Raw genomic sequence first — 11,565 nt, forward strand, 5'->3', positions numbered from 1 at the left:
GCGATACGCTCTACAAACTCTTAATCTGAACCGATTTTCAAAATTTAAACTGCAGAATTGAGTTTAACAGCAGTTCAAAACAGCTAAACCAGAAAGCATCTGAAAACGCAAACCCGTCCGCGTCTGTTTGTATTCAGACATCTTCTTCTTCTTCCTATTTTGCCGTATGCTTAAAATAACGAAAACAGTATTTTTAAAAATACAAAATGAAAAATGAAGATTTTATGCAGCCTTGTCCTTTGAGCATCAGATCTAAAAAAAAAAAAAATCTGCTTCTAGCTTTTGATTGGTGAACAAATTAATTGACCCAACATGCAAATTCTTAATTTAAGGTCAATCGCATGAAAATTGATGATTTTATGTAACGCTGACTTTTGACCTTTTGACAAAATTATTAATTTGCCTTCTCCATATTCTCATAATAAAACTGAAAATTTGATGACAAAACTCAAATGGAAAAAGGTTACAGCCCTGACACGGACACTGCCTGCATACAGGACAAACACACAGGACACACATGACACACACACATGACACACACACATGACACACACACATGCGCGCACGCGCACACACACACACACACACACACACACACACACACACACACACACACACACACACACACACACACACACACACACACACACACACACACACACACACACACACTTCAAAGACTTGTGGGAAGTTACGAGGGGCAGCAATTTGACATCTCGCCCTGAGCGTCATTTTTCCTTGATACACCACTGCTCCACTGTACCTGCGATGTGTTTTTTTTAAATTCCTGTTTGCAGAGGTGTTCTGAATAATATATGCACACATAGATACATACACGTGTGTGCACGTGTGCCTCGTTTTTGTTTTTTTTTCATGCACATTAATCAAAGGCTGATCATGGACCCCATACATACATCCCATTTGGGAGAAAGGCATCAATATGAATTACAAGGGTTGAGTGGACAATAGACAAATTGCACATATTGTTTAGCAAGGTCCATGGAATTTAATTTATTTTTGCAAGATTGAGACTCACACAAGAGCAAGGATATGAATTGACAGTGGGACATTGGGGAGCGAGTTGAACATCAGTAAAGTAAAGGAAAATAGCAAATAGGAACCAGAGAGCGACGGGGGGGAGAGAGAGCGACGGGGGGGAGAGAGAGCGACGGGGGGACGGGGGGGGAGAGAGAGCGACGGGGGGGAGAGAGAGAGCGACGGGGGGGAGAGAGAGAGCGACGGGGGGGGAGAGAGAGCGACGGGGGGGGGAGAGAGAGCGACGGGGGGGGGGGAGAGAGCGACGGGGGGGAGTGAGAGCGATGGGGGGGGGAGAGAGAGAGCGACGGGGGGGGGAGGGAGAGAGAGCGACGGGGGGGGGGAGAGAGAGAGCGACGGGGGGGGGGAGAGAGAGCGACGGGGGGGGAGAGAGAGCGACGGGGGGGGGAGAGAGAGCGACGGGGGGGGGAGAGAGAGCGACGGGGGGGGGAGAGAGAGCGACGGGGGGGGGAGAGAGAGCCGACGGGGGGGGGGGAGAGAGCGACGGGGGGGAGAGAGAGCGACGGGGGGGGAGAGAGAGCGACGGGGGGGAGAGAGAGAGCGACGGGGGGGAGAGAGAGCGACGGGAGGGAGAGAGAGCGACGGGGGGGAGAGAGAGCGACGGGGGGGAGAGAGAGCGACGGGGGGGAGAGAGAGTGACGGGGGGGAGAGAGAGTGACGGGGGGGAGAGTGACGAGAGAGAGCGAGGGGGAGGAGAGAGAGTGAGGGGGGAGGAGAGAGAGTGACGGGGGGGGAGAGAGAGCGACGGGGGGGGAGAGAGAGCGACGGGGGGGGAGAGAGAGCGACGGGGGGGGAGAGAGAGCGACGGGGGGGGAGAGAGAGCGACGGGGGGGGAGAGAGAGCGACGGGGGGGGGAGAGAGAGCGACGGGGGGGGAGAGAGAGCGACGGGGGGGGAGAGAGAGCGACGGGGGGGGGGAGAGAGAGCGACGGGGGGGAGAGAGAGCGACGGGGGGGGAGAGAGAGCGACGGGGGGGAGAGAGAGAGCGACGGGGGGGGAGAGAGAGCGACGGGAGGGAGAGAGAGCGACGGGGGGGAGAGAGAGTGACGGGGGGGAGAGAGAGTGACGGGGGGGGGAGAGAGAGTGACGGGGGGGGAGAGAGAGCGACGAGGGGTGAGAGAGAGCGAGGGGGAGGAGAGAGAGTGAGGGGGGAGGAGAGAGAGTGACGGGGGGGGAGAGAGAGCGACGAGGGGAGGAGAGAGCGAGGGCTGGGAGCGAGAGGACTGGGGGTGAGGGCGAGGGGGTAGGGCGAGGAGGGGATCGGGAAGGGGGTTCAATGGCCCAGATTCCACAGATTGGAAAAGAAACAAAATACTGGAGATGGGCAGTCAGGCTGGATTTTGGGAGTTTAACTTGCAGGGAGTTACTGAAAGAACGTATCCTGCAGTAGTTTGGGAAGATCAGATGACAGAGAGCAGAAGTCTGAGTGGAGAGGCGATAAAAATAACAGATTGATGGCCGACCTGACTGTGATGCAAGCGCAACAGACCTTGTGGTCAGGCCTCATCGCAGAAGTTGCTAACAATGTTGAGAGCTTTGGAGTGACGGATTTTCCAGGTTGGAAGAACGTATTCCATTTGTTAGACCAGCATCTAATAAATTCCAGGTCTGCAGAATGTGACGCAGCTGCTGTATGCCTGCCAGTGGGATGGATTACAGTACGGAACAACGTGGAGTCCGCAACAAGGATTGGAGCATTTTCCACAGCATCAGAAGTCGTTTATTTATATGAGGAGCAAGACAGGGCTCATGCCCGCCTTGGGGCACTGCAGACTCAAGAGAGCAGACGATTTTGTTGACGGAAAGCTTTGACTGTGCGAATGAAGTTAGAGCTCAGAATTAAGAGAGCCTTCCCATTTAAACCTGGCTCAGGGAAAACGTTCCTGCAAATCTGCAGCTCGATGGGTAAACTAGAATGGGAAAAAAAAAAAACTACAAAAGCATTCCTAGGTGTAGGTGATGAGATATTCTTATACACATTTTGTTAAGCTGGAGATTGTCACTATATTTACTACAACTTTCCTCAACCGAACCCCAGGCTAAACATCAATGTCGGTTCAGATTACAACTGCTGTCAACTTTTACATAAGACCATCAATTATCACGTCATGAAGAGACCAATGTTCAGGTGAAAACACAAAAAAAACATCAACCTGACAACATGATTTGTCACTCCATGATTTATTTATTTATTTATTTATTCCTTCCAGCACATGGTCAAAGCAGAGCTGTTAGTTTTTAGATCAATAGAGATGTTAGTTTTTAGATCAATAGAGATGTTAGTTTTTAGATCAATAGAGATGTTAGTTTTTAGATCAATAGAGATCGTTTTTAGATCAATAGAGATGTTAGTTTTTAGATCAATAGAGATGTTCGTTTTTAGATCAATAGAGATGTTAGTTTTTAGATCAATAGAGATGTTAGTTTTTAGATCAATAGAGATTAGTTTTTAGATCAATAGAGATATTAGTTTTTAGATCAATAGAGATGTTCGTTTTTAGATCAATAGAGATGTTAGTTTTTAGATCAATAGAGATGTTAGTTTTTAGATCAATAGAGATATTAGTTTTTAGATCAATAGAGATGTTAGTTTTTAGATCAATAGAGATATTAGTTTTTAGATCAATAGAGATGTTCGTTTTTAGATCAATAGAGATGTTCGTTTTTAGATCAATAGAGATGTTAGTTTTTAGATCAATAGAGATGTTAGTTTTTAGATCAATAGAGATGTTAGTTTTTAGATCAATAGAGATGTTAGTTTTTAGATCAATAGAGATAGTTTTTAGATCAATAGAGATAGTTTTTAGATCAATAGAGATATTAGTTTTTAGATCAATAGAGATGTTAGTTTTTAGATCAATAGAGATAGTTTTTAGATCAATAGAGCTGTTAGTTTTTAGATCAATAGAGATATTAGTTTTTAGATCAATAGAGATGTTAGTTTTTAGATCAATAGAGATATTAGTTTTTAGATCAATAGAGATGTTAGTTTTTAGATCAATAGAGATAGTTTTTAGATCAATAGAGATGTTAGTTTTTAGATCAATAGAGATAGTTTTTAGATCAATAGAGATAGTTTTTAGATCAATAGAGATGTTAGTTTTTAGATCAATAGAGATAGTTTTTAGATCAATAGAGCTGTTAGTTTTTAGATCAATAGAGATATTAGTTTTTAGATCAATAGAGATATTAGTTTTTAGATCAATAGAGATATTAGTTTTTAGATCAATAGAGATAGTTTTTAGATCAATAGAGATGTTAGTTTTTAGATCAATAGAGATGTTAGTTTTTAGATCAATAGAGATATTAGTTTTTAGATCAATAGAGATGTTAGTTTTTAGATCAATAGAGATGTTAGTTTTTAGATCAATAGAGATATTAGTTTTTAGATCAATAGAGATGTTAGTTTTTAGATCAATAGAGATGTTAGTTTTTAGATCAATAGAGATATTAGTTTTTAGATCAATAGAGATGTTAGTTTTTAGATCAATAGAGATATTAGTTTTTAGATCAATAGAGATGTTCGTTTTTAGATCAATAGAGATGTTCGTTTTTAGATCAATAGAGATGTTAGTTTTTAGATCAATAGAGATGTTAGTTTTTAGATCAACAGAGATGTTAGTTTTTCGATCAATAAAGATGTTACTTTTTTAATACCAAAGCAGAATGAATAAAGCATTTAATTTAATATCACACAAAAACAGCTCGACCACATTTCCCACCCCAAATTCGATGTCATTTGCATTATTGTTCAACACTCTTTCAAAGCAGGTACATAATGATGGAAAGAGAAACTTTACAAACATCAATCCTCTGAAAGACTGACAAATAATTGAGGGTGACCTTTGAACAAGAAAAAAAAAAAAATCTCGGACTTGTCACAATATCCAAGTAATCGATCAATAATCTCATCAGACGTCGCAGAAGATGTTGGAGGGGTAGTAAGTGTGTGACAATTTGTGTTCCCAGTAGAAAGGTACGCCACGATACACAGGAAGACAAAAGCAAGCTTTTCACATACCTGCAAATCAGAATCCCATTGCTCCCTCGAACCGCCGGCATCGTTCAGCTCCATGCCCAGGGTAGCAGTCGCTTGGCTCATCAAATGCAGGCAATTATAGAACGAGCCTTCGGTGCACATGCTGTTCCGAGTCAGAGGAAAACCCCAGGAGCAACGACACAATAGTCCTTCATTCGACGTCCTAATGGCGATTGTCTCGGACGGCACAAGTGGCCGGGATCACCCTCTAAACGTGCCGTGCTCTCCCGACCATCCGACACGACGATGATTAGTCGTCACCGAAGACTTGCCGAGAACACAAAGTGCTCACCAGCATGCCAAAAGCAACTCCTGCGGAAAGTGAAAAAAATATATAATTTTTTTTTTCATAAAATGTCTACACACCTGAAGAAGAAGAAAACACAATATTATATTCATAACCAGCTGAATGCACCCGGCGTTGCCCGGGTTCTTTTTTGAATGAATTGAATCTTCTGTACATAGGTCTGAGTGGAGCCCAGTATCAGTTAGTGCTCAACGATTCCTTGTTCTTTCTTCTGTCAGGCCCCGACTCATGCGGAGTGAAGCATAAGTTTACTCAGCGGAGTTTGACTATCCGGCCGCGGCCGGATTTCGTGAATTTACTACTATAATTCAGCTTTTACTCGCGGCCGTAGAAGATTGACTACTATAATTCAGCTCAGCTTTTAATTGCGAAATGGGCCCAGCCTGGCCGAGGCGGCCTCAACCGGCCTCACCACCTAGCCTATAACCTTCCCGGGTCCCGTCCCGACATTTTTGGTTCTTTTTGCATGAATTTACTGTAATTCAGCTTTTACTTGCGGCCGTAGAAGATTGACTACTATAATTCAGCTCAGCTTTTAATTGCGAAATGGGCCCAGTCTGGCCGATGCGGCCTCAACCGGCCTCGCCACCTAGCCTATAACCTTCCCGGGGCCCGTCCCGACATTTTTTGTTTTAGAGGTTTCCTCCTATCTTTCACCTGGCGTTGGCTTAGCGGTTAGGGTGCCGGCTTGGGATCATAGGATCCTGGGTTCGAATCCCGGTCGATCGCTGAATTAACGCGAGGGGGGTTGACTCAGCCTGTCATCCTTCCGAGGTCGGCAAATTGAGTACCAGCTTGCTGGGATGAATTTTTTTTTTTTTTTTTTTTTTTGTATACAAGATCGAGGCTCGTGAAAGAGCGAACATTAATCACACAGAAAGACAAACCGACACATAAAACATATAACATCGGGAGCGGTAGACAAGATGGGGAGAGAGGGGGAAGGACACAAACACAACATTTGAGAGCAGGGACCAAGAGACATGGAGACATCGAGAGATCGAGAGATCTGAGAGAGGGCGAGGGCTTTGGGGGGGGGGGGGCATGGGAAGGGGGCGGTGGGAGAGGTATAAAACATATGGACACTGCCAGGACTTCCAGGAAAGAAGTTGGAATTTCAAACAAGGTGGATCTGGGGTGAATTAGCGGGGGTAGAAAAGATCAAGGTTTTGGATGGGGGAAGATAAGAGATGAATGATCCCGGTGTGTACCCCGATTCAGAATAGGCACACCGTATCAGCGTGACCAAGGGTTGGCGTCAGGAAGGGCATCCGGCCATAAAAACATTGCCTCAAACAGGGAACCATGATTGTCATGGGGCCCGCAAGGCTAACCCCTGCTCTAGCGGGGAAAAATGGCCTTAAAACGATCATTCATTCATTCATCCTCCTATCTTTCACCGTTCAGGAGATTAGCTTGCGCAGACAAACAAAAACTTTTTTATACTTATATAATATAGAGGATAAGGAGGACGCCGTAGAAGTACTATGCAGACAGATAGTGCATGAATATACAATCAAATTCAGAGTAACGTGGCATCTGGTGCTAAGCCAACAAGATTCAAAACCATTTCAACCTTGTACCATAAGCCAGACAAGACATGGATTTTTACAAGGCTTTTAATGTTGTACACAGTTGATGCCAAATCCTTGAAACATTGTAAACATCATCAAAGGTGAACACTTGCTCAAACTAGAATGGCACTCAGTAGAAAGCATACCTCCACCAGGTGAACAGTTTACCTTTTGTATCCCAGAGTAGACCAGAAAATCACAATACAGAATCACATTTAATCAAAATCATCCGTCCACAATTTTTTGAGATATCCTGCTGTGTATCGTTTTTGGCCCTATCTCCCAATGGCGAAGAATCACTTTAAAAATTCGAGTAGCCGCATCCGGAACTTCACCGATCTTTCTTCCTTGTAACACACCCAACCGGTCCAGTAAGTTTCATCCAAATCCGTCCATAACTTTTTGAGATATCCTACTATATGTTGGTTTTAGCCCCATCACTCAATGGTGAAGAAAAACTTTCAAAAATTCTCGTAGCCGGATCCGAATCCAGATATTCCCCAAAATCTAATCGTTTCGTCCATGTCACATACGCTACATCTCTGCCAAATTTCGCCCGAATCTGTCCACAACTTTTTCAGATATGTTGTTCACAAACAAACAGACAGATAAAAATCACTCGGTGACATTTGGAAAAAGAGAACAAAGTACAATGACACTCAGGAGAGCATCCTTTTGACTTCACAAATTGGCGCTTGAATTCAGTGACCTGATATGCAAATCTTCAAATTTTAAGTTAATCGGATGAAAATTGACAATTTTACAAATTCGGCTTATGTTGACCTTGTGACCTATGTTGACCTCAAAAATAGTTTATGGTTGAATTCAATAAGCCGATATGCAAATCCTATTCAGATTTCAAGTCAATCGGATGAAAATTGAGGATTTTAGAAATTTGAAATGGTTGTTGACCTTTGGCCGATGTTGACCTTGTGACCTATGTTAACCTTGTGACCTATGTTAACCTTGTGACCTATGTTAACTTCAAAAATAATTGGTGGTTGGTTTCAGTAAGCTATGAAAATCCGATTCAAATTTCAAGTCAATCGGATGAAAATTGAGGATTTTAGAAATCTGGTAAAAAGTGCTCGACCTTTGGCCTATGTTGCCCTTTTGACCTCAAAAATATATACGATTTTGTCGGACCACGAACTCTACCATTTGGTGAAGATCGGTTTAAAATTGTGCCCTGCAGGCAAGTATAAATGAGCGGACAGACAAACACACAAACCGGAGTGATCAACAAACTTGACAAAAAATTTTTTTAACCAGGTAACAAACAGACAAAGGTAAAAACATAACTTCCATCCACCTTTAGTGGCAGAAGTAGCAACTGCGGCTTGATCTGGAGTGGTTAGCATATTCAAACGATCCGCATCACATTGACATTACAACCTTATGCCCACCTGAATGCCCTCGATAACGGACACCGAGCCCGGAACACAGGTGATCCGACCTGTAAACCATAATCGATACAAAGTGAGAGTCAGGGCAAGTTCATAATAGGTCGAAGAACTCTCAGGATACCTGATATTGTACCACCCACCAACGAAGGCACCACACGATCTGGCATTGTACGTTATGGTCACTTTAACAATCACTGGTTCGAGTTCACTGTCCGCGTTTTCAAAGAACAAATGTTTAACATGTAATGCAGAGGCCGCTCTTTTTAATGGAGCAAACTGTTCCGACTTCCCTTTGGTCCAAGCGTTTCACGAACCGGCTGGCTAGGCGTGACAGGAATTTGTAATTCATTTGGAGTGCCGGCGATAACTCACCCACTCTTCGCCAAAGGTATCGTGTGACCTTTAACGGACACAGTTAATGATAGTAGTCGTGTGCTCCAGCCTCACGACCTTGTGATAGACGGCGACACATTAATACGTCACGTTACCATGAAAACACCGGCTTGGCAGGTTAAATCTGGTTCAACATTCAAACCCGGGCTAGAGAGCACGAAGGGGAGTGTGGGCAGCACGGACCTCCATGCTACCGTCGTAGCGAACACTAACGCTAACACACACATATTATAACACACACACACATATAACACACACACACACATGCATACACACACTTTAAAAAGGCGATGTTTGTCACAAACATAAATATCAGGACAGTAACAAAAGTATAATATGCGAGGGGTTTATGCAGACTCTGGGCGCTCGGAAATCAGTGCTTTCTATTCGGGTTATTGGAGGACGCACGGACCGTACACCGACAAATACCAAAAAAGAAAAAGAAAAATATTTCAAAATCGAAGTCGCTTTCCCGTGGTGCACCATTGTGGTCTCTGTTCCTCCTGCACCCACCTCCATCCAGTGGACCCCCATCCTCCTGTTCCATGGATCCCCTAGTGCACCATTGTGGTCTCTGTTCCTCCTGCACCCACCTCCATCCAGTGGACCCCCATCCTCCAGTTCCATGGATCCCCTAGTGCACCATTGTGGTCTCTGTTCCTCCTGCACCCACCTCCATCCAGTGGACCCCCATCCTCCAGTTCCATGGATCCCCTAGTGCACCATTGTGGTCTCTGTTCCTCCTGCACCCACCGCCTTCCAGTGGACCCCCATCCTCCAGTTCCATGGATCCCCTAGTGCACCATTGTGGTCTCTGTTCCTGCTGCACCCACCTCCATCCAGTGGACCCCCATCCCCCATCCTCCAGTTCCATGGATCCCCTCATGCACCATTGTGGTCTCTGTTCCTGCTGCACCCACCGCCTTCCAGTGGACCCCCATCCTCCAGTTCCATGGATCCCCTAGTGCACCATTGTGGTCTCTGTTCCTCCTGCACCCACCTCCATCCAGTGGACCCCCATCCTCCAGTTCCATGGATCCCCTAGTGCACCATTGTGGTCTCTGTTCCTCCTGCACCCACCTCCATCCAGTGGACCCCCATCCTCCTGTTCCATGGATCCCCTAGTGCACCATTGTGGTCTCTGTTCCTCCTGCACCCACCTCCATCCAGTGGACCCCCATCCTCCAGTTCCATGGATCCCCTAGTGCACCATTGTGGTCTCTGTTCCTCCTGCACCCACCGCCTTCCAGTGGACCCCCATCCTCCAGTTCCATGGATCCCCTAGTGCACCATTGTGGTCTCTGTTCCTGCTGCACCCACCTCCATCCAGTGGACCCCCATCCCCCATCCTCCAGTTCCATGGATCCCCTCATGCACCATTGTGGTCTCTGTTCCTGCTGCACCCACCGCCTTCCAGTGGACCCCCATCCTCCAGTTCCATGGATCCCCTAGTGCACCATTGTGGTCTCTGTTCCTCCTGCACCCACCTCCATCCAGTGGACCCCCATCCTCCAGTTCCATGGATCCCCTAGTGCACCATTGTGGTCTCTGTTCCTCCTGCACCCACCGCCTTCCAGTGGACCCCCATCCTCCAGTTCCATGGATCCCCTAGTGCACCATTGTGGTCTCTGTTCCTGCTGCACCCACCTCCATCCAGTGGACCCCCATCCTCCAGTTCCATGGATCCCCTCATGCACCATTGTGGTCTCTGTTCCTGCTGCACCCACCGCCTTCCAGTGGACCCCCATCCTCCAGTTCCATGGATCCCCTCATGCACCATTGTGGTCTCTGTTCCTGCTGCACCCACCTCCATCCAGTGGACCCCCATCCTCCAGTTCCATGGATCCCCTCATGCACCATTGTGGTCTCTGTTCCTGCTGCACCCACCGCCTTCCAGTGGACCCCCATCCGCCAGTTCCATGGATCCCCTAGTGCACCATTGTGGTCTCTGTTCCTCCTGCACCCACCAAGCGTTCCCTCAAGCACAAGTCAAAACACCCATGCGACATACTTGTAGTTGTACTAGGCGAGGGTTATCGAGTAACAGCCCCAAAGTCTTCAACAGCGTAATCAATGGCCTTGATGAAGCCCGTCCGGTCTGGTCCGTCCGATCACGTTACCTTCAAATCTCATCGAATTGTAAGTGTGTCCTTCTCAATCGCTCCATGAATTACACACATGAGGTAAACGCGCACTTCGACGTACGTACAGGTATGTACGTCGCAAACGTACGCAGTGTAAAAGGTAAAAGCATGACTCACGCACGGAGTATAAAACTATATGTACAGTGGCACGTACGGTCGGCATTAGTACATGCAGCTCCGTGTGGCGTCAATCTCCTCACGGACGGGGCCGGAAACACGGTCACGTGGGAACACAAACACACAAACACCATCGATGGAGAGAGAGGGGAAAATCTCGCCGTCGCTTCCTTACCGCAGTGTTCGCCTCTCACCTCAGCAATCCTCACAAGCTGCTTGTTTACACCACTGAGCGTCACGTCCAACGTCACATCTAGCCCCTCCCTCTTTCCTCGGGTGACGTGTATTTTATCACCACTCCCGCTTCACGTACCCCACCTTCTCCTCTCCACCCCAATGTCGCCCCCTCCTTTTTGCTTAATCCTGTATCCTTCCCTCAGGATAGAGCTTTCCGCTCAGGTTACGAAATGCGATCCTCCTCCTCCACCTCCAACTCCTTCTCTACCTCCAACGCCTCCTCCACCTCGAACCCCTCCTCCACCTCCAACCCCTCCTCCACCTCCAACCCCAACTCCAGCTCCAGCTCCTCC

General features: G+C 46.6%; 1 protein-coding gene across 5 annotated transcripts in view; it reads right to left on the bottom strand.

Moving 5' to 3' along the window:
• LOC137424380 (progesterone receptor) overlaps nucleotides 1-11,346 on the bottom strand; it is a 411,636-nt gene extending 400,290 nt beyond the window's left edge. For 2 of the 5 annotated variants that reach the window (XM_078775387.1, XM_078775390.1), the window contains exons 1-2: nucleotides 11,211-11,346; nucleotides 5,077-5,406 (exon numbers count right to left, since the gene is read on the bottom strand). In XM_078775387.1, the coding sequence (XP_078631513.1) occupies nucleotides 5,077-5,196 (120 nt within the window). In that variant the 5' untranslated portion in view covers nucleotides 5,197-5,406; nucleotides 11,211-11,346. Of the gene's footprint in view, nucleotides 1-5,076; nucleotides 5,407-11,072 lie in introns of all 5 variants that reach the window. The other 3 variants (XM_078775389.1, XM_078775388.1, XM_078775391.1) reach the window with 3 other exon arrangements.
• Nucleotides 11,347-11,565: the final 219 nt, after the last annotated feature.

Source organism: Myxine glutinosa, chromosome 4, assembly GCF_964187855.1.
Source record: "Myxine glutinosa chromosome 4, kmMyxGlut1.1, whole genome shotgun sequence".
Lineage (NCBI taxonomy): Eukaryota > Metazoa > Chordata > Myxini > Myxiniformes > Myxinidae > Myxine > Myxine glutinosa.